Raw genomic sequence first — 24873 nt, forward strand, 5'->3', positions numbered from 1 at the left:
TATTTGTAAGGGTATAACACAAAACTTTAAAAAGAGGTGCCTGTAAATCCGCCTTCCCTATCTAAACTGTGAGGGTAAATCTCACCCTTTGAAGAAACACGTGTTTCAGCGTTTTTTATTTTATTTTATATGTAAATACATAATGAAACAACTTTAATGCAGTTTAAGTGCAAAAAACGAAAAAAAAAGTGCTTTTCAGTTCACATTCGCCAAACGCACTCTCAATGTTCATGACGCCGTAGTAACCTAAAATAAAAAACAACAATGATGCACGGACTCTATGATGAAATTTGTAAATAATCTTCCACACGATAGAAAGTTTTCCTAATAAAAAGCTTTTTAATGTAACTTTGAAAAGCTTTAAAGATCTGCACGCCTTTATGTTACTTTTCGGGGAGAAAGGAAAGCCGATTTCGATTTGCAAATATTTATGCGGAGGTTAGAACTACTTCTAGTATTTAAATTATTTATATCACTTGTTTTTCTAATTTCATACAGAAACAAAGACGTTACAGTTAAAATAATATATTTTTTTAAATAATCTCTACAACTACGAATTTTTCGTTTACCAGCGAAATTTGACCAATACCAGAAATGGACATCATATCGTAACATTGCATCAATATTCGTTAAATAAATCTGAATCAGGTTTGCGATATTTAGAACTGATTTTAGTTTTCGCAGAACATAACTTTGGAAGTTGAATTTTGATATTAGGTATTCACAGTATTGTTTTGCGGTTAAGAGTTGTATCAATGTATAGGCCAAATAATTTTATATTGTGGGAAAAAGGGATCTTTTCGTTGCCCAATTAAGTTTCTAATTTACACTCTTTTTTGCATGATGAAATCACATAAGCGTTGTTTTGGATAGGATTAGGTAAAAGAACATTACTCTTATTACTCTGATAGAATACTTGAAGCACATTCTTTCACGAATGCTGGCGAAATATTATTTTAATAACAATAATAACTGTGTCAATAACTTATCAGTATTGATCAATATCGCTTAGCAATATGTCAAAGTAAATCTGTAATTGTCAGTCACAGCAATCTACAGAATTATATGAACATCTTCTATTCTTGTGAGTGAGAAACAATTCAAACTCCAATGAAACATACTTAAGCCAATATACACCCCACCTAATTAAAACCACCGCCCGAGAAATAAACAAGGTGCTGACGAGCGGCTGAATCACAAGTTACATTCCATGATTTGATTGGTCGTGTCTATAACGTCGTTTTATTGGTATTGTTCTTCCTTTTTAATTCGCAATTGTGTTTTAAAAATGGGTGTTATGTGTCTGGTTTGTGATAAATGGTATTCTAATCAGCCTAATGTAAATAAACGTACAAATCATGATCCAAAGCCCAAGATTATTGTTTATTCACTGTTCATACTAAAAATATTTTAAGACCTAGGGCTGCTCAATCCAGTAATTTTATTATTGATTTTGGTTGAAAATAATTAAAACAGATTCTTAGTCAGCACTCCGACTGCCACTAAGGAAACGAGGAATTTATTATTTATTATAATCAACATATATAACAAATTCTAGAATAAAGCTAAAAATATCCTTGATGATGAACTAATTTTGAAAAGCCAAAGTCATTTAGATATAACTAACAACTTACAAACCAGATTTTTTTGACCCAGAAAAAAAGGAAATAATTAATAAACGTAAAAAGCCAAGTTCTTTAAAAGTAGTAGAGATAAAGGTCGATGTAAAAAGTAATTTTTAGCAACTATATAATTATGTTAAATTGATGGAAATATCTAAACGTTGATAATCATCGTTCAGCCTACACATTTTAAAAATATCGGTGTCTGTCGCTCGTCAACTGCTACAACAAAACAAGGCATAGGTACCACCAATTCAAGGGAAGTTGTGACTTATCCGCATGTAAGGTGCTGCCATGCCAAGTAGGACAGCCGGTGTAGACAGTTTAGATGCAACAGGCTCTGGTCTAAATTCGTTACCGAATATTAAAGTGCGGAGAGAAATCACAAATATAGGAAGCTTCAGAAGTTAGAGCATTGAAAACAAAATTTACTGGTTTGAGTCAAATGAAAAACTCGGAAATATAATTTCCACGCCAATGCGTCGCCAATAATCGCGGTTAGACATCAAAGAACATTTAATATAATACAAACAAAAGCGCTAACGTTTACTCTGCGATAATCAATATTATATTTATACGATATAGATATATAAATAACACGAATAAAAACGAAGAGAATGGTGGAGGTTGTATAATCCCGTAGGAAGCGATGTTTTGTAGTTTCCTGGCAACGCAAATGGAAATATGGTATCCATAAAAAGTGGCTTTTAATTTTTTAAAAATAATTTAATGAAATTCAGTGGATACGCTTTAACCTACTAGGCGCCATTGTGGGGCTTTGAAAGAGTCTTTTCCGGAATGATAAAAGCTTCTCGTAATTGATTTTGCAAAGTCTGTTGGCGAACATAAAATATCCCGCGTAAGGGTATACTATTTCTTTTATTTTTTTAAATACGAAGTGATTTTTTATGTTGCATATTAGGTCGGTTAAGCGTTAACTTATCGAAATGATGAAAAATGATCTGGATAACAAAGCTAGTCATATAGGGTGTTCAATTGAAAATACACAAGTTTTGTTTATGTATAAAAAATTGTGAGTTTCAGTAGAAAATTGACTACTCTATTGGATCCTACGCAAAACAACTCTATCCAGACCAGTTTTCAACATTTTGATAAATTAAGGAATAACCGACCTACAAAGGATGTGCCAAAATGCAACTGTTGCAAAATCACCTTGTATCAAAAAATCCATAAAAAAGCAGCCTTGGGTCCCGAAACCTGCAATACGTTAACTATATTAATAAGACAGTTCTAAAAAACAGAAATAAATAAACCTAAAATGTGACATAAATGAAAGTTAAAATTATATATGAAAACGTCAGTACTGTCGTTCCCAGTTCCTATTTCATAAGCCAATACGTTGTACATTTCATTCCCCAATGGTCGATCCTTCCCCACGATAAGAGCACAATTATTTTTCTACATTGCATAAATTAACTCGCTCTAGGTTGTTTTCAACTAATTAATTTAGAATCCCCTGGGACATACAAAAAAATAAAGATTGAGTTACAGTCTTTTTGCTGTTATGTTAGTTGTGCTAGTTTTCATAAATGTCTGTCAGTCATGCTGCGCACGACCAATATGCTATTGTTATTGGATTATTATATGCAAAGCTAATAGTCATAGGTAATATATTTGCTCCTTACAAATATTCCGTTTATTTCAATAAAAAGATCAGTCAAAAAATTTTTTAGCTTGGATTTCCTATCAATATATTTTCTTCATCTGAAGGTAAAAATTAATTAATTAAATTAATTAATTAATAATATATTTTCTTCATCTGAAGGTAAAAATTAATTCAAATTTTAATTTAAATTATTTTACTTACCCGTCACAAAGTATACTAACAGGCACGATTCACAAATTTTATTACTTTCTTGTAACACCAGACGAAAAATCAAGAAAATTGCAACCTTTGGGAAATTTGCAACAAATCATTCTTTTAATATAAAGGTGGAACCACTTATCGGTGAAATGCCACCAGGACAGCAAGTGATCTCGAGCGTAGATACTGCGGGTTCAGGAAGTATTAGCTTTCACCTAGGCTTAAAATTGCTTGATCATGTGCACAATTTTTTACCTTAAGAACCGTGTTCCATATAGCGACCACTAACACTTAAAGGCTTAGTTGTCAAGCAGTCACGACTACGCTATGGTTCATGCTAACTAACTCTAATTATGAGAAATTGTTGTACTATTGTCACAGCCTACTGGCCATGACCTGGTACGTAGTTCCCGAAGGTAGAGCTCTCGACAAACACTCGTTTTACAAAACTATAACTTTATTGGCCACTCAACTTATATGGTAAAATTCGTAGGGGTACACTTTACCCGTACTTTCCGAGAGGACAATAGTAAAGCAAGGGGTCCAAAGGACGCGTCGACTATATATGGGCGATCGGAAGGTCAGTCACGGGGTAGGTATGGTACCAATGAGAGTTGTTCTTGGTTCCTAAATACGTCTGCAGACTGAAAATGGAGGACATATTTCATTCAACTACCTTTTGGGACAACTAAAGAACTAAAATATAACCTTAATTTGTACAATTATGACAACAAAATAAAGGAAAACCTTCACTCCTACCTGTGACTTTTGAGCCCGACCAAAACTACTTTAATTTGATAAATAAGGCCTGTTGTTTGTGATAGAAGGTTGAATTATTCGCTGTTTGCTTTTTTTAGCCAGTAGCTAGCGATACATTCATTCGCAGACTTTTTAATAGGATTAATTTATAATTAGTGTCCTATTGATCGGACATCTACGAAAGTATTGGAAACAAGTTACTTAACCTTGAACGGAAAAAGTTTGGGACAGGACTGAGTCATTTATCAATGATAATAAATTACCAACAAGCCTTTACGTCATCGGTGCGATGGCCACCGCGAAATAAGCAGTCGGATTATGCAAAACGAAAAATGCAACGGCGATTTTCGTACTTTTTCCACAAAAAAATAATCCGGCTTATAAAATGTAGCAATGGCCGACGACAGGCGTAACGGATTGCCTAACAATACGTGCCGCATTAAAAGCGCACGGCCATTCTTTAAAATTCGAATTGTGCAATTAGCTTTTAAGCTGACGAATGAATTTTCAATTACCCGTGACTGCTGACTGTTGTAATATCATATTAGCATTTTGAGACAGACCAAATAAAATGCAGACTTTAAAACGCCGTTGAGTACGAACTCCGTCAGCAAAAGATGACAGCTGTCCCCATTATCAAACATGATCTTGTGTTAAATGAAATAAATCTAATCTTTCTTGCTTGCTTTTTTGCACCTTTTTGTCAGTTTCTGCGTTTCATAGCGTAGCGCAGCTCATTAAAGAAGCTATCCATATTGAAGCTTATAAGAGTCTCAGAATCATTGGTAAACTGTCATAAAAGAAGACAATGGTGGAATGAGGATAGAAAAAATAGCAAATAAGTAGGCAGTTTAGTGGAACAAGATGGAAGGAGGCATTGAAGATCATTAAAAACCTCAGTAAAAATGACAGAAAAGAAATGACTCTACAGATCATACGACTACATGAGTGGAACGCATAATATGAAAAATTGCTATAGGAAGATCGAGAGCAGTTCAACATATTCAGTCACAAAAATAACAGTGGATGCACGGCAAAGATCCCGGTCCTGAAAGAACAACAATAGAACTGTTGAAATCCGCACCCAGAATGCTATTTGAGCAATTAAACTTTGAGCAAGACATAATCATGGATGAATCATGGAAGCAGCTTAAACGTTCAACAAAGAATAACCAAGGGAAGAGTAGCAATGAAACTAAATTTAATACTCTGATATAAGAATGTCACAAATAATGTTAAAAAAAGAATATATAAGGCAATATTCGAAAACAGAAATGTGAGAAACATCTTCGAGGAAACAGACCGACGGAAAGGTATGGAAACGGATTTTTGACACAGCAGCTGTTGCCTGTCAAAAACGGACAAAGTGAGAAACCATATTGGGGTTGGGACTATCGAAGGTCGACGTCTAAATTGTTATGCCCGATGGCCTCTAAAGATCTGGAACTGAGAATCAGTGCAACTGGAAAAAGGAAAAGGCAGACAGACAATGCAAGATCGTCACTGGAAAGATACAAGATGATGGAAGTTTAGATAAGAAAGGCGCCGTCTGGTGTAACCAAATTTCGCAATATAGATATATATTCTTGAATTCTCTTAATTTAATTCGATGGACTATTAAAAAGTATACTTTATAATGAAGTAACTGGTTAGGTTATAGCGACTTAAGGATCCCAATTGGTTAGCTGTACAGCCTGTAAAAGATAGCAAGTTTATTAAAATTGGGATACTAATTCTCTCCAAATTTCGTTCATATAACTTAAGTTGAGTCTTTTAAAAATTCCACGCCATTTAGACAAAATAAACCTTAACGAAAGAGACACCTATTCTGGCCTCCTAAAGCAAAATTACGGACCATAAAATCAATTTTGCCGTTTTAACTTTAATTAACTTGGTTGTTTGTACGCTTAAGTAGGATAAGACCAGCTTTTTGTTTGTTTAATCATTGATTCAAATTTTATAAGATAGGCGTATAATTTTAAAAATTATCAAACGTTTCATTTTTGGAAACATAAAAAATTACTATAGTTTTAGAAAATTAGTAAATATCGAATTTTTATATTTTTATCGTATCAAAAAAGCAATTTCTGGTCATTCAAATCAAATTTTGCTTGTCAGAGTCACATAAATTAAAACCGGTAAATTAATTTGCAATTTTGGAACCGAAATAACTTTCGACGGCTGTATCAAATTCTCATTATATTCGTAACGGAATGTTCATTGTAATTTAAGTCCGTGGAAAGGCGCGCGTTTTGTTTTTCACTTGCTTAATGAACCCCGATATTCATTTAATTGTCCCCATGAATTTCATTTCAGTCAATTAATTCTTGAGAATTCGTGGAAAAAGTCGGTATTCTCAAATACGGACAAAAATTGTTTTGGCGCTTATAAATTTCATTTACGCTACTACTTACTAACCAAAACCTCAAGTTTTAGTTCATTGCAAATTAATATAACGCAAAGAGCAAATCAAACTAAAAGTGCGGTGATGTTATTTTATAGTGCCTAACTATACAGAACACAAAGAGCAAACCAAAATAAAAGTGCGTTGATGTTGTTATTTTATAGTACCTAACTATTCAATCATTTTGTAACAACCATACAATTCTCAAACAATGCTACGAACTAAACTTTGATTCGCAGAACATTTCTTTTTAGGTTTAAGGTGATTAAGGTCAACAGGCACCCCATTGGTGGTTGCTGCTTCAAGTGAGCGGAACTTTGACAGTGACAATAGCCTTGTGGGCGGAGCTAGGAAATAGGGGGGGGGGAGCATCTAGACTGCATCCTATCAATATTCTCAAAATACTTACAATATATAAGTACGATCTATATGTAAAATAAATCTAAGAATAAAAATAGAAAGGAAAAATCACTTACCACCCCTGAAAGTGTTAAATGGCATGCTGAGCAGCTTAGTCCGTTTTGAACCTGAAACGTTATCAGTTTGTAAGAAACAAATTGCAAATTGTAATAGAAGACAATTTTTTATAGCAGCTACTTGAAGGTAAAGTTTGATTGACTTGCCTCGAATTTATAAAAATCAAACTTTTAAAGATGAATAAAACAATTTTGGGAATCACTGTATATATTTAGTCCCAACGTATTTTAAATCATCTGTGTAATTCCTTATCGTGATTAATGAGTCCCATAGAATGTCCACAAATACGTGATAAATTATATTACCCTGAGAGCAGTTTCAGTTCCATCTTGAGTTACGAAATTGAGGAAGGCAATTATTTATGTGAAAGTGCGAATGAGGGTGATTTTTCGATGGCAACTGCATTGCCGCTCTATACTTGAGAAAAATATTTTCATTTTCCAACAAGGTCGAAACTACCACTACCATACTAAGAATTATTTTCTTTCGTGCTACTTACTTCAAGCCGATTTGATTTGAAACTGAGATTAGACAATGCATAACGGGATAGAAAAATGTATTAGATACAAGAAATGTAGTGGACTGTTGCTGTCACTGCATAAAGCGTTCCTTATTATTGCTTTATTTGACATTGCTGGATTAGTTTGAATAAAAAATACGCCCAATTTAATAAAAAATTTATAATTTATTATATTATGTTTATAATAAGAGTTTTAATCCAATAATGTTGAATTACGCTAGCGAAGAAATGGCAGATAAGCATGAATTCCGAAATTCTTTGGAAGCTTGTCGTCTTTATACACATGCGTATCCTATTTTCAGCTTCTTCACCAGACTTGAAAGTTTCGAAAAAAAAAGTTTTGGTACCAACCGACACCGCAAAGTTTGAACACACGAATTATTGACTTCAAACCGAGGATGAGTTTTCCCAATGTTTCGCCGAATGAATACCGTTGATTTTGCAGTTAACGTTTGCTTAGGAATTATCGATGGTTCGGTCGAATTTTCTACCTTTAAAATTAACTGGTGAGTCCTAGTTTCCTTTTCGACAAAAAGAGTTACTTTGCTAGAAAATTTTCCCTTTTAACTAGAAGAGACGTGTCACAAATATGATCACAGATATGATAGCAAATTTCAGCTTAAATAAATCGTTTATAAATTGTGCGTATATACCGCTCGATAGGAAAAGGTGGGCTGTATACCATTGACCGGTTCGATCCCCATACAGTATATCGAAGCCCTAGGAAATCGGATAAATGCGTCTTGGAAAGGACCCAGGCATATTCCAGCACATTAAGGACATAATGATGCGTAGGATAAAACATGTATTATATCACAAGGCACATTACAAAAATTGAATTTTTGTTTGGCCTTAGGTGTCTTGCTTATTTGTCGTGTTTTTATGTGAGTTACATTGTTCAAATAAAATATCTTTAAAGAAGGTTGTTATCCATGATTTACGCATGAATAGATCAATTAGTTTCAGAAATGTTCATTAATAAATTATTTTTAAAATGTAATTGTTTAAAAGATGAATAAAAAAAGTGTTTGCAGCACACCACTAAATTATTTTTCTAAATTGCGGGAGACAATCCTCTCCGTTCATTTTAAAATATTTGAAAATTATACATGAAGCGTGTTTTTATAATATTAATACTTTCGTAATATTTTATTGTTCTATATATTTTCGTTTTTACAATAAAAAATAAAAAATATATGGTCGGTGGGATAGCTTTTGACCCAACGTTTATATAACAAACTACACTTTATTCTAAACAAGGAATCACCCCTTTTTCGCAATTGTTTTGAAACACTCTGTATAGCCCGAATTAGATTAGAATAATTATTATATAACTATTTTGGACAAAAAATATATACTCCACTGGCTTTTAACCATTTCTTCTATATTAGAAAAGTACAGTAGTTATTGAAAGGAGCAAAAAAAAATTAAAAATTTTATTTTATTTATAGTATTTTTACATTTAATGTTAAATGCTGAATTCTTCGTATTAGGTATCATCAGCAGTATAGTCACTAGAAAGTGTGAAAATCTGCAGTCCAATAAGTTAATCACTTCCCTGTTTCTTGATCATTATATCAGCTTTTTTAGGTAATGCGCGGTTCACTGTAATCAATATAATTAAGAAGCACATAAAAATGCCAGTCCATTTTTAGATATCAAAACAAGTTCGGCGAGATCATTTGACGAGATTGACAGATAATAAATTGTTTGGAACCGCCGCCCGCGAATAACTTTGAATATTTCAATACATTAACTTTGACGAGTGAAAAAATAGATAAATTTAAATATGGGGATGATGTGAAATGAAATATCCATGCCAACGATACAAGACCTTATTTTGTAATTTGTATTTTGTAATTATTTATTACTCTCCAAATTCAAGAATATGTTACATACTCTTCTGCAACCTTACAGGGTTATTCACGGTGAGATACAAAAATACATCGTAGGTGGGCATTTTAAGTGGAACACCTCAAATTTTATATTGGTACGTAAATGAGAAATTAATTTGCTACCTAAAAGTACAAACTAATTTCTATACCACTATTTTCACTGGTATTCGAGTTTTAGCAGAAAACCAAAATGCCACGTGCCAATACAAAATATGAGGTGTTCCACTTAAAATTCGCACGGAACATGGACTTTTGTATTTTGCCAATTGGGCCTTATCTCATGACCCCCTGTATATTATGATAAAGCAATTTAATAGGGAACCGCAACCAAAAATTTAAGTAAGCTATTATCTTCATTCGGGTTTAAAGGCCGTCGTCGATTAGAATTACTTCCTAACGTTTCGCTAGCACGAGTGGAGAGCTTCTTCAGAGGTCCTTCCATCTCCGATGTTGGACGTGGACTGACGATTTCTCCTGCGCAGGTTGTATTTATGCCGATTGGTGGAGGGCGGGGCTTTTTCCGCTTCGGTTGGTCTCGGGATATCGATCGGTACTGCTCGGGCGTTCCTAAGGATCGGGTTCCAGATTTGGTTGAGTCTAAGGGTCTCCTCCTTTCGGTTGAAATTGTGTGGGTGTTTTTGAATCTCAATGGCTTCCCTGACTAGTCTGTTGTGATAGCCGTTGACCGATGCTAGTAACTTACAGCTCTCAAAGTGTATCCTGTGTTCCCCGCTGCCCAGTGCGTGTTCAGCCACTGCAGACTTCTCTGTATGTCCTAGCCTGCAGCTTGCTTTATGCTCCTTAAGTCTCGTTCCCATTGATCTCTTGGTAGTTCCGATGTAGACCTTTCCGCATGAACACGGAATGCGGTAGACTCCTGCAGCTGAAAGTGAGCCCCTCTTGTCCTTCGCTGACCTGATGGTCTGCTGGATCTTCTTTGTAGGCTTAAAGATTGTTTTGATGTCGTGTCTTTTCAATACTCTGCCAATCCTGTCGGTGACACTCGGAATATACGGCAGATATGCGTGGGAGGTGGAGGGTCGTTGTTCGGTATCCCGTGATCTTGATGATCTTGAGTTCATTGATCTCTCGATCTCCCTCTTACTGTAGCCATTTGCCTCGAACGCAGTTTATAGGTGTTCAAGTTCCATCTGGAGGTTCTCCGGTTCGCAAATCCTTCGAGCTCGTTCTCTCAGTGTTATGATAACCCCATACTTTTGACTTGGGTGATGGTTGGATAGAGCATGCAGGTATCTGTCCGTATGGGTTGGTTTTCTGTAAACTGTGTGGCCCAGCTTGTTACCTCGCTTCCTCACTAGTACGTCCAAGAATGCAAGTTGTTGGTCATTTTCAGTCTCCATAGTAAACTGGATGCTGGGATGCTGACTGTTGAGATGCTGCAGAAAGTTGTTGAGCTTGTCCATACCATGTTTCCAAATCACGAAAGTGTCATCCACGTACCGGAACCACGTTGCTGGCTTGTACTCTGAGGTCTCGATCGCTTTTTCCTCAAAGTGTTCCATAAATAAGTTGGCTATAACCGGGCTTAGTGGGCTTCCCATTGCCACTCCGTCCACCTGTTCGTAGAAGTTTCCCTTCCACACGAAATAGCTACCGGTCAGACAGACTTCAAAAAGTTTGCAAATATCGACAGGAAATATCCTGTTCACCAGGTCCAAGCAACTCTTCAGAGGTACTTTGGTAAACAGTGAGACAACGTCGAAGCTCACAAGGATGTCGTTTTGTTCAATATTGATATCTTGAATCTTGCGCACGAAGTCGGTGGAGTCCTTGATGTAACTGGTGCCGTGTCCTACGTGTGGTTGAAGCAGCGATGCCAAGTGTTTAGCCAAGTAATACGTTGGTGATCCGGGTGCGCTAACTATTGGTCTTAACGCGACATCTACTTTGTGTATCTTATTTAGTCCATAGAGCCTTGGTGGAACAGTCTCCGTCTTCACCATGCGCTTCTTGATTTCTTCTGACAGTGATGATGACTTGATGAGCCGGTTGGTAAGACGTAGTCTAACTTGCGTCGGATCCTTTTTCAGGGGTTTGTAGCTTCCCGGGTCCAAGAGTTCCTCAATCTTCCTTTCGTACTCCTCGGTCTTCAGAAGAACGGTTGCGTTTCCTTTGTCCGCTGGGAGTATGATGATACCCTCATCCGTGTTTAGGCTACGCAGTGCCAGTCCTTCACTTCTCGTCAGGTTAGTCTTGGGTGGTTTTGCCTTCCTGAGGATGTTGGCTGTCTCGATTCGTATTTCTTCGGCATCTTGGTCCGGTAGGTTCTTGATGGCTGCTTCCGTGCTGGAGATGATCTCTTCAATCGGAATGTGACGGGGAGTGATTGCGAAGTTCCCTCCTTTGGTTAGCACTGCTCTCTCGACCTCCGTGAGTACTCTGTCCGTCATATTGACCACGAGTCGCTCACTGTCTAGGCTTGCTGTTTTGGGCGCTTGTTTTTTCGCAAACTTCTCGTACTTCCTTATCTGTTGCTCCTTTGTGCGATCCAGTTCGTTCCTCATGTTGGAATGTGAGATTGCATCCATTCTGTCCCAATCCTGTTGTTCGATCTTGTTGCCCAGTGTCAAATGCAGGCCAAGAAGTTTCTCGTCCGTCTTCGCAAGGCTATGACGAGTGTGGTGAATTCTTTCCCGGAGAAAAGCTTTCTCAGTCCTGACGTAGATCCTGTTTGCCTTCACTGATTGGAGAATTCGTTTTTGTCTAAGGAATGCTGGTATGATGTTGGTGTCCCGGCAGCGGCACAGAAACGCTAAAGTGGCGAGTAAGTGCGCTTTTTGCTTCCTTATTTTGTCCAGTCGTTGATACTGCTTACATGCTTCCTCCCCTCTCCTTTCGGAGGAGGAGACCCTTAGACTCAACCAAATCTGGAACCCGATCCTTAGGAACGCCCGAGCAGTACCGATCGATATCCCGAGACCAACCGAAGCGGAACAAGCCCCGCCCTCCACCAATCGGCTAGCGAAACGTTAGGAAGTAATTCCAATCGACGACTGCCTTTAAACCCGAATGAAGATAATAGCAACGGGCCGCGAAAGCCTTAACCAATTTAAAAATTTAAGTGTTAGCAGTAAGGGTTGCGAAAAAGAAACTTATTTTATATCGGGTTGTTTGTTGCCAAATTTGGAGTAATAATTTGTAGTATAGTTATAATTGCCAGTATTTTTTATCTCCAAAAATGTTCAAGTTAGGTATGGTACATGTTACATAAAACAATTCCAGAATGTTTTGCAGAATATAAAAATATATTACTATACAGGGTGTTCCATTTAAAAAACGAAAGTTGATATACGTTACGAGTATTTCTGGCAATACCGCATGGTCAAAAATATTTTATATAGCTAGCTCATATTCGCTTACATAAGTAACCGGTAGTCGTTTTCCATATAAACGTCTAATAGGCCACTCACCGTGGATAATATATATATATATATATATATATATATATATATATATATATATATATATATATATATATATATATATATATATACACAAAACGGTATTTTACAGGAATGGGGTTTTTCCAATCAATAAAAGCTCGATATGGAAACGAAGCAGTTTCACTGCTCAAACAATGGGCCAGGCTCGGCAGCAAACTATCATCATTTGGAAACAGGAAGATATTCTTACTCAAATGCAGACAGACAGGGATCATACCAAGACACATTACAGACGGGACCAGAAACTTGGGCATGCTTTTGGATTTGACCAAGGACCGATACCCCAATTAACTAAAATTTGTTATATATATATATATATATATATATATATATATATATATATATGTGCCCCATGTGCACATTTAGTTTTCCTTCTCGACAATACGGAGTGTCATTTGTAACAAATCGGCTGTTTTTTCATCTTTTAATATTTTATCAATCCGGTTATTTTATTGACCTTAACTTTTATGTCAGTGGGATTGTTTTGTAACGTTGTGGTGGATGTTAATATTTTTTACAATTGTAAATTTTTTCCATAAATTTCATCCTTCGAGTGTTATGTTGATAGTTAGAACGGGCGAAACACTTTATTTTATATACCAATGTCATCTCTCTATATGTAGAGGTTGAAAAAGGCGTGTTGTTGTCCTGATGAAGCCTGTATCCATGGGCGAAAGCTAGATATTACAATAAATTGCCACTTTGCTTTGAGCTTCAACATCTTTTATTGCTCCCTTTATATATATATATATATATATATATATATATATATATATATATATATATATATATATATATATATATATATATATATATATATATATGTATGTATTCTGAAATTTTGAAAAAAAAACGTTGCAAACGACTACAAGTTACAAATAAACAAGCACCCCTAAGACTGCATCATTATATTAAATATTTACGTACTTATAAAATATAAACATAGATTTATAATAATACACTTATATCATTAAGTCACACTTAAGTTATGTGTTTTAACAAAATGTTATGGAGTTTTTTCATACAATTTATACACATAAAATAACTTGCATTTCTTAACCAAACAAATTTTTTATTCGATGGTATTACGTTTTTATATAATTTTCTTGCGAGTTTTTTTGCTAAAACACATATCCACTACTAAAAAAATATTATTAGTATTGATTTTTTAAAAAAACACTTACTTGTATGTTAAAATAGTTTTTAAATTTTTATTATACTCTATATAAGCAATGAGTTAATTATCAGTGTATTTTTAACAAAACATTCGTGTGATCAGAACTGATTCGCGTAAAAGCAATGACATAGGACAAGGATATTTAAGAAACTTTTAAAATAACAAACAGAAAACCATTTAGGGGGAAGTAAAATGTTAGCTCAAAACCAGGAGTCATCATAGTTGCAATTCAGCACTATTAAGCGTCACAGATTTATGACCCTTATATTTGAAGGCATCACGAATGATTTTGACACTTTTAGTCATCGTTTAATAAGATCAATATTTAACTATATCCGCTTATCAAATCAAATTAGTATACTTAAACATAGAATGCAATCAAATTTCACAATTTGTTCATTTGGAAAAGGGAGTTAAACAAGGTTCTGTGATAGAGCTTAATTTTCCATTCACATTTTTGTCATGTGTTCATTACTTTTTGCAGATGACATATGTCTGTATATTTCGTAGTAACCGCAATAACCTATGACTTGTTTCAAACAGCGGGAAAAGACACTGTTCAAACCGTAATAACAGCAAGCCCGTGGAAATTATTTTTCGTATTAATACTAACAGAGAATTTTTCAAAACCAATTTTACTTAATTTTAAATCTGTAAGAAAACAAACTTGTACGCGGTAATACTATTTACAGATATACTAGAGTCATCCTGCTTCGGTTGGAGATTGTCCATTACAAAATATACTTCTCCACAACCTCCCAAAAAGAACGATTCAGAAAGCAACTTGCCATTGTGGTCCATCCTTACTTTCAAAATATTAATCACCACATGTCAAAAGTTCTTAAACAATATAATGTTAAAACCAGATTTACCAGTTATCGAAATATGTCACAACATCTACAACCCAACAAAGACAAAGTTTCGTTTGAGACACCAGAAATTTATAGCATTCTATTCCATGAAGCAAAGAATTCATTGGAAAGACACATCACAAAATATCAGGCTAGGCTAAAAGAACATGGAAGAACCGTAAGACATCAAATCTTATTCGACCAAACTAAAATTCTTGACTTTAATCAATTCTTCTACCAAAGAAAAATTCGTGAATCCATAGAAATCTCTAATTATGCAAACAATCTTAACTCACATCAAGTTTTTTCCTTTCAGTATTATGGAATCGATCATGAGAGACAATGTTCATGTTCCTCTTATGGTTCCGCTTCCATCAAACAGTATATTAGCACATACAGAGCAGAATGCACTTTCAGTTAAGCTCTGAAGAAGCCCACAGGATGATTGGTGAAACGTCAGCAAGTTCTATTCATCTAGAACCGATACAGGAGGAAAGCGGAAGATGTCTAGACAGTAGAAATTTTCTTACAAATTCCTTAAAAATACTTCTGTGTCACGCCTTAGTCGTGACACATTTTAACTGTTGTGATAGTCTCTGTAATATCAGTCAATGCGCCTTAACGCATGTTTACTCAATATAAATATAGAAATTTCATATAATTTGTTTCATTTGTAAACAACATAATTTTGGCATCTAGTTTATTAGTCAACATCTACGTTAACTGAACAGACAGATAGGACGCTGATGATTGAGGTTTTCTTGGCTGAACTGAAACACGCCTGAAATACACCTTTATTTGTTATATATTATTATTATTATTATTATCATAGGCGATTTTTTTTAATCCCAATAATTATGGAGTATCATGAATCGAACCAAAGGTCAAATCAAACTTTTAACTTCGATAAAAACAAAAACATTTGACGATTTTGTTTAACTTGCTATGCTATATACTGTACTAATAAAAATTTTTAAATTACTGAGGATGAGCGACGGATATTCTGTTTTCCATTAATATATTTGTAACGGTGAAACTATCCCCTCTAGACCCTCTAGAAACGCTGCTGTAATCAAGGTAAAAGCACTTTCCGGTTCTGGCAATCTGAAAATGATCGATAACACCACCACCCGACCATGAAGAGCTTTGATTTCAATTATCACACTAGACGAAGTCCAGTAAATACGACCGCTAGGCGACGATGACATTTAACGAAGGTATATACACAGGAAAGCAACTTAAAGACATTGAGGAAATATTACTTTGATTTTTTTTCTTTATTATTTATTTATTTTTATTTCTGAAGTTGTAAGAATTTGCAAGAATTAATTAAAGTACTACGAGAAGCGCAACTGCAAAAATGTTATTAATAATTTTGAGAACAATCCGAAAACATAATATACTTTTATATAGAGATATAATATAATTTGTCTCAGTAAGTAGGAACCATATAGAAAACTATTTAATTATTAATTTTAGGGAAAAAAACGTATTCTTCATAAAAAGTTCTGCATGTTCTAATATCTAAAATACAGTCAAGTGATATCATTTTTTCCAGTAGTATACGACAAATAAAATTTAATTCCAGAAATAAATGGGAACTTAACTTTCACTCATTCCGTTAATGCCTCAACATACCCACCCGCCCGTTCTATTGGCAAATTGCTGCATTTTTCTAAAATTATTGTTCAAAATCTTGAGGCAGCCTTTCCGCGCAAGCTTTCTGTTTCAAGTACTAAGAAGTAATCAAGGAGGTAGGCCAGGGGATCTAGCAGGCCAAAAAAGATCATAATATCAGAATGGATTAAAAATGGCCTTGTTGGAAAACGCCGACAATTGCTGTCTGTCGAAGATGTGAAGAATTAAACAAAATGGTTAACTCGAGAAATCTGTAACAATGATAATAATAATGATAACCAAGGCGAGTTTCATTTCAGCTAGAAGAAAGTCAATAGAGAAGTTTCTTATATATCTATTCAGCTAACCTATTAGGAGTAGACTTACAAACAAGACACCAAAATTCTATTATTTATAAAAAAGAATATCAATAAAATATTTTAAATATACATATTTTTAGGGAGTAAACATATCTTCTATAAAGGCGCATTGATTGACATTATGAAGAATTCTTCACCAACTAACAATTAGGTTTTAAACAATGAAAAAACTCTTCTGTGATGCCAAAACTGCTGAGAACGGCATACTTCCATTCCATTCCATAGTGCTATGTCCTAAGGGATTGTGCTTTGGGGTGGTCTATAAAAGGCTTCCCGAACTCAAAAAAAGACGATTCGGGTGCTGAGTAATGCTTCGCATTGAAGACCGCTGTTAACTTTGATATACTGAATAATATGCATAAAATTGAGTGGACTCTCAGAAGTAGCAACCTACAACGTAGCGAGTAACTACTCCTTTATGTGAGAATGTACATTTTAGTATGCATAAAATTTATAACGAAAAACGGAGACCGTACTCAGCTAAAATGATATTCTCCAGTCGACACTTTGATTTGCGGTTTTTAAGTTCTTATGAAACGAGTGACTTAAAAAGTTTACCGAACGTGTTGCATACTATCCTTTTTCTACGACCGTTAGTTTTTGGGTACATTTTCTCAAAACGACACGAATACCTTCATTGACACGACCGTCAGAATTGAGAAACGTCAAAATTCAAGGCGTGGGAAATATCTCCGTAAACATCCGATTGCTGCCAAACCCATGCGGTAATATCCTGGAAATGTCCGAAATGGCTCGGATCCGCGGGAAACGAAAGTGACGTGGTAAGTGATGCTTCCAGCACGCTAGATCGGTATGTAATTAGGCATTTTATATAAGGAAGTAGAAAAAATATTTTGTAGGTGTAGTTTTAATAATTTGATTAAACGAGGATGCCGAGCTGTTCTGGAGAGGAATATTCTGAGAGTCAAACCGTATTTGTGAAGATAATTACACGATACCCTGTTTTGTTAGAGAAATCTAACACCCCGGAAGTAAACAATAAACGACGTAAAGCGGTTGAAGAAATAGATTACTGGAACTGAATTAGTGAATACGAGTGAGCAGCGAGCGCAGATTTGGAAGAAGATTCAAAACATAAAAACCAAACTAAAAGCAAAGACAGGCAGAAATCAAACCGGAAATAAAACAATAAAATGGAAAGGATCTGTGAAAAAGTTTAATATCTTATAAAGAAAATCAAATCCTATGGCTCGATTACAAGGTTAGTTGTGTTTGTATTAAAATTTGATAAACAGTGTGTTGGATTTTTACAGTTTCAAAAAGCCTCTTTTGTTCCTTTCTGTACATGTATCAACAATTTCATGCAACAATACTTCATGCATATTTTTTTATGATTCTTTATACAAGTACTATTCAAAAGAAATGAAAATTAGACCTAAATATTACGAAGTTTCTAAAAGCTGAATGTATTACATTTCAGTATTTAAAAATAACACATTTTAAATTTTCAGGTGCTGTTTCGACAGGTAGTCCAACAAAAAAGGTGATATTTCTATAATTCGTGGAACTGTTTCGTCTGCAGCAGAAGAAATGAAAAAGGAAAACAGGGATTAGTGGAAACCGACGAAACTAGAGGTTTGTCGTTAACAGAGCTTCAGCGTCTCGTTTTACTTGAACAAGTGCAAGTGTTTCAGTTTACTTCACAAGAATATATTGCATTTGGATAAAAATGAGAAAAATGAAACTCCAATTCTAATGAGCTTATTTCCGGGAAAAAATTGAAATAATTTCCCAATTAACAGTTTTTCATAAATGGTCCTTTAACTAATATTACTTTTAAGTTACTACTATCCCGTTAAGTTTAAAGTATTCTGAATTACGTCCTCCTATGATGCTTGCTTAGACTCGAACGCCTTGGATAATTCTTTATATCTCTTCTAACCTGACCTCTCTGAAATATCACGGCGTCTGTACACTCGGCGGCATTTTGGTTTTCAATCATTTCTTGTTCGCCCTCTTCCGGAACATCATCATGGAAGTTTTCTTCATTAAGGTGCCTAGCCACGTTGTGTAAGATAAAGCAACTCATAACAAGAGAAGACACTTTTCGTATTTCGACGCGTATGTAGTAAGGGAAAATGCCGTTTTAATTGACCGAAACATATCTCTATTATAACTCGCTCTCTTGTTAACAGTGTATTGTCCTGGCCAAGAGACTTCCACACTTGTGAACTCTTCAGTTTTTTCTGTTAATATATTCGTCTCCGTGAACAGATAATTTTAGTATAGGAACATGAACACCAATAACTAAAGGAAAATTAAACTTTACTTGCCACTTATTTTTAGGATGGAGATTTGATCCAAACATTTGATTTCTGCATGATACGTGCTATGGCGTTGGTTGGTAGTTGGTGGTAGGTGATACCATCGATTGATAGTATCACCTACTACTACTACAACTAAACTACCAAGCGTTAAATATATAACGATAATCAAGCAATTTACGTTAGAGAATCCCTCATATAGAGCTGCTTAAGCAAACAACACTTATTTTATAACTTTTAGTTTATTTATGTGTCAAATTCCCCAATTTGAGTATTTAAAAAAATAAATAAGAACTGAAAGTTCTGATTTTCGTGAAATTATATATTTTAACATCACAGTTGTTTTGACAACACCGTGTCTTTATCAAACTAATATTTACAAACTACCTGCTACTATATATACCTAAAAATGACAATAAAACCTTAATTAATGTTGTGAGAATTTAAGTTCAAATCTAATTGAAGCAATACATTTGAATGTCTCATTTTGTTAATCTCCATAGCTTCCAATAAATTTAATTTTCTACTTTTTGTGGCTGTATGTAAAATATCAAAATTGTCGTCAAAAATGTGTTTTTCTGTGTTTAAGTGTGTAGCATAGAATCTAGACTATTGTTTTTAAACGCTCTTTGAAGGATCCTGTTTGTCCAATATAAATTTTAGGACAAGATCCGCATTTCAACCTGTAGACACCTGCTTTTTGAGATTTTGGACATTTCGTTTTATTGTTTTTTAAAAATTTTCCTATTGTGTTGTTAGTTCTGAAAGCTATTTTTAAACCACATTTTGACAAATGTTTTGAAACTTTTTCACTGGGTTTTCCTATGTACGTAATTGTTTTAAATTGTTCGTGTTCTGAATTAGGTTTCGGATAAATAGAATTTACTTTTGTCTGGAGTTTTTTATTTATAATTTTATCTATAATGGACGGATTGTTGAGTGCAATTTGTTAAATGATATTAAGTTCTTTGTTGTAATTTTCTGTTGAGAATGGGGTATTAAGAAGTCTGGGTACAAAAGAGTGAAATGCATAATTGTCATAGCTATCGATCTCCCAGAATATGTTTCAAAAACCAACAATCTTCCTAAACCAGAACTTTTCCAATATATCAAACACGATCCTACCGAATTATATCAAAGACAAGTCAAGGAAGTAATTACTAACTCCACACTATTTAGTGACAAAGACAAATATTTTTTAACAATTATGAATCAACAACCTCCGAAATTATATTCTTTAGTTAAATTACATAAACAAACAAACATTAGACCAATCGTGTCTTATGTAACAGCTCCAGCAGTTAAACTCTCAACAAAATTAGTAAATATTTTAAAGTTCCACACAGATTATAAACCGACATTTGCAATAAAAAATTCTTTTGAATTAATCAAAAAAATTAAAGATATCAAAATCTCTTCTAACGCATGTACAAAACTTATTTCCTAGTATTCCACCTATGGATGTGATAGATTTTGTAGATTTCACCCTAACTCGGAAACAGGTTAACCCATTCACTTAGTCCTTGGTTAGCCGAGATTTTTATGGATAATTTGGAAAATATAATACTAGAACATCCTTTAAGTAAAAGTTTTCTTCTTTTCTTTGGTTGCTTTGTTGGAACGGACAAAGGGTTGAATTCTTTTTTAAATTACATTAACTCATTACATAATCGTATAAAATTCACTATCGAGATTGAACAGGATAACTTTATTAATTTTTTAGACTTAACTGTTACGAAAGCGCAAAACAAATTAGATTTTTCAATATATCATAAACCTTCACACACGGACACTGTCATACATAACAGCTCAAATCACCCTTATACACACAGAATGGCTGCATTTCGCTCTTTTAAACACACACTTCTTAATACGCCACTCTCAACAGAAAATTACAACAAAGAACTTAATATCATTAAACAAATTGCACTCAACAATGGCTACAATCCGTTCATTATAAATAAAAAACAAATCCAGACAACAATAAACCCTATTTATCCGAAATCTAATACAGAACACGAACAATTTAAAACAATTACATACATAGGAGGAACCAGTGAAAAAGTTTCAAAACGTTTGTCAAAATGAGGTTTAAAAATAGGTTTCAGAACTAACAACACAATAGGAAAATTTTAAAAAAACAATAAAACAAAATGTCCAACATCTCAAAAAGCAGGTTGAAATGCGGATCTTGTAATAACAACAGGACTTGTAATAACAACAGGACAAACAGATAGATCAAGAAACGTATTAACGAACATAAAAGAGCGTTTAAAAACAATAGTTTAGATTCTAATTATCCTACACACTTAAACAGAGAAAAACACATTTTTGAAGACAATTTTGATATTTTACATACAGCCACAAAAAGTAGAAAATTAAATTTATTGGAAGCCATTTAGATTAACAAAATGAGACATTCAAATGTATTGTTTAACGATCAATTAGATTTAAATACCTGTCCTTTATTAAACTTAAATCCACATTTTTCGGTATATATAGTACCAGGTAGTTTGTAAATCAAATTACTTTTGACATAGACTCGGTGTTGTCGAAACAATTGTCATGTAAAAATATATAATTTCGTGAAAATCTGAACTTTTAGTACTTATTTATTTTGATAAATGGATTTTCATCAAATAAAAACCACCTCAGTTCAATATTTGAGTATTTCTTTAATGTCAGTTCGCTTGTGTTCCTATGAGCTGACATGCCATTAGTGGTTTTGTGAAATTTACATGGATAGTCAAAAAGGGGATATTACCGCACGGGTTGGGGAGCAATTGGAGATATATACTACACGGCTTGAATTTTGACGTTTGTCAAAATGACAGTCATGTCATGTTCGTGTTGTCTTGCAAAAATGTACCTAAAAACTAGCGGTCGCAGAAAAAGTATAGTAACACGTTTGATAAACTTTTTAAGTGCCGTTTACCTAGACCTGTTGCATAATATACTACTCTTTCTTTCTTTCTTCAGAACAGTTAAAATGTGCCGAGACTAAAGAGTTACACAAAATTATTATTCTCTAAGAAAACGTTTATTTCGAAATGTGATTTTTAAGTTGATGTAAGCTTTTTGTAGATGTTTGTTTATATAAACTACAAGTTTTAAATCTTCTTCAATATGAAGATTCAGGTGAGAAAACTAAGGTTTGAAAAATTCTCTATTTGTATTACTTGCAAAAATGATTCCCACAGACTTGCTGATATTAAGGTTTTGAGTTGCGTTTTTTGAAAATTTGGCTATTTGACACAAGCCATAGTTTATTATTATTATTATTAGTTTATTATTATTATTATTATTATTATTATTATTTAGTTTATTGCTGCTACTGATATTCTTTTTCAAATGCAAAAATTCAGGTGTGTTACAGCTAAATATTGAGCTCCGCAAATCATGATTAAAAGTGTCAAAAGCCTTTGTGCAGTCTCGTAAAATAAGAACTGTAATAAATCCCATCTCGCTTGCAGTGCAGTGACGCTTAGTAGTGCTATGATGTGTTATGATGACTCCTGTTTGATTTTCTTCAAATGCTTTAGAATTTATTGATTTAAAAGTTTAAATTAATCATTTTTATTTTCTGGATATAGTAATGATGTTTTAAAAGACAGTAATAATTTGATTAATTATTTTTCACTCACACCTAAAAATTATTATTGGAGTTAAAGTAGGAAATTGGGAGGGAATTAACACAGCATTTTATGCCCGAATTAGCGTAAAGGGTGATTTGAAATGGTACTACAAAATGGCGAAAATTTCTCATGGAAAGTGGCTTATTAATGGATAGGCGTAACGTTAAATCACTAAAATTCGCGGTTTTCCAGGAACGCGTCAAATCCGGATTTATGTGATTGAGAGAAACTCGTCTTTGAACTTTCGTAGAATCAATTGTAATGGAACGTAATACCAATATCAAAACAATAACAATTTAAGGAAATTTAATTAATAAAGTTTGCGGGATAATTCATAATTAATATAAATTTGTTCCGCAAATAATTGCAATCTGGGTCAATTTTGATTGTCGGGTTAAAGGCTATTTATGCCCATATTGATATTGCCAGTTTCGGCCAATGAAAGTAAATTGCCGTACATCAAAATATTATTAAATACACTGTTTAAAAATATTAATATATAATAATAATAATAATAATAATAATAATATATTTTAATATTATGCAATAAGTTTGATAAACGCCGATTTAGTCACCTGTTTAAAAAAACATTAGCAACGATACGGTGGAAATGCATATGCGAGATTCAATCACGGGGGTTAAGTAAAATGGTGTTGTGTTTGTGAATACCAATGCATTATCTGTTTAGCATTTGTTAAATTTGTGTTAATATTTACGGCGACCTTAGTACATATGCTGCCGTCGGATTGAATTAATTCTTTACTAGTAAAGCGATGGGCGATTTGTTTTATTTTAATAAAATGTATATTTTAAAGAGGCCATTTATTACGTTGTGAGTATTGGCACAACAAAGCGAATTAAATTACGACTTTTATTTATTTATATTTATATAAACTCTGATTAAGGGGAAATTTATATTTATTTATTATATAAATTAGCATTTCAGCAGTAACCCAATCAACATCGGAGTAAGCCCTTGAAATTAATCGAGTATTCGACCGAACAGTAACCATAGGTAACCGCAAACAGCATATATAAAGTATATATAGAGAGGTTTGCTGAATAAAATTGATTTAATAAAACATATATTCCTAGAATCAGTAATCCCTTACAATTTTTAGTGACAATAAAGGAAGAGATACAAATATATATATATATATATATATATATATATATATATATATATATATATATATATATATATATATATATATATATATATATATATATATATAGAATAATCAGACATTCTTCTGAAGTCAGCAATCGTCAACGTAAGTTGCCAGTTAGAGTTATCATTTTGAAATCAATATTAAAGTTTCCCATGATAATAATCTTTTCGGCTGACTCACTCCCACCAAACATTCAAGAGTGTCAAGAGTGGATAGGAATACGCCAAAGTCACGAATATTGGACCATCGCTTTGCAAATTTTGGCAGTACTCTGCATCTGATTCGTGACAAAAATGAGATATGTGACGGCGAGTACCATATTTGATATTATTCTCAAGAAATATAAAGGCATAGTTTTCCCTGTGATCTACAGAAGCAGCTTCCTAAACAAAAATTGTTAAGGGACTTAAGGGATATATTATCTAGCCAGTGACCTGACCCACTATATCATATTTCCAATCATCTTATGGTAAAAGCAGTTCATAAATTTCATTCGACAGATATATAAATGTTATTTAAAGAAAAATAACCCAAAAACACAAACGAAAGCTGAAGTAAAAGTTAGGTTACCCCGTTTAATCATAAAATACTTATACGTTTTTAGGGATGTTACTTCTGATATTGAGTCTCAGTGTTCATTAGTTATAGTTAGTTTAGTAGGTAGTAATACCTCGTAGATCAATAGTCCAATCCATTTTGGAGAATATTTAAGAAGCTGGATCCAGTTAGGGCCAAAAAATGTGGCGTCTGCCAATTAATATTTTGAATTATATAATTTAATTACTCCTAA

The 24873-nt window shown here is 33.8% G+C and overlaps 1 protein-coding gene across 3 annotated transcripts in view; it reads right to left on the minus strand.

Annotated features, from left to right (window-relative positions):
* Window positions 1–24873, minus strand: part of LOC132697543 (high affinity cAMP-specific and IBMX-insensitive 3',5'-cyclic phosphodiesterase 8) — a 230865-nt gene that overhangs the window by 153167 nt on the left and 52825 nt on the right. For 2 of the 3 annotated variants that reach the window (XM_060663130.1, XM_060663132.1), the window contains exon 3: window positions 7087–7137. The exons of the other annotated variant lie outside the window; for it this stretch is intronic. In XM_060663130.1, coding sequence (XP_060519113.1) covers window positions 7087–7137 — 51 coding nt within the window. The remainder of the gene's footprint in view (window positions 1–7086; window positions 7138–24873) is intronic. 3 annotated transcript variants of the gene reach the window in all.

The sequence above is a fragment of the Cylas formicarius genome, unplaced genomic scaffold (genome assembly GCF_029955315.1).
Source record: "Cylas formicarius isolate icCylForm1 unplaced genomic scaffold, icCylForm1.1 PGA_scaffold_10__41_contigs__length_53128322, whole genome shotgun sequence".
Lineage (NCBI taxonomy): Eukaryota > Metazoa > Arthropoda > Insecta > Coleoptera > Brentidae > Cylas > Cylas formicarius.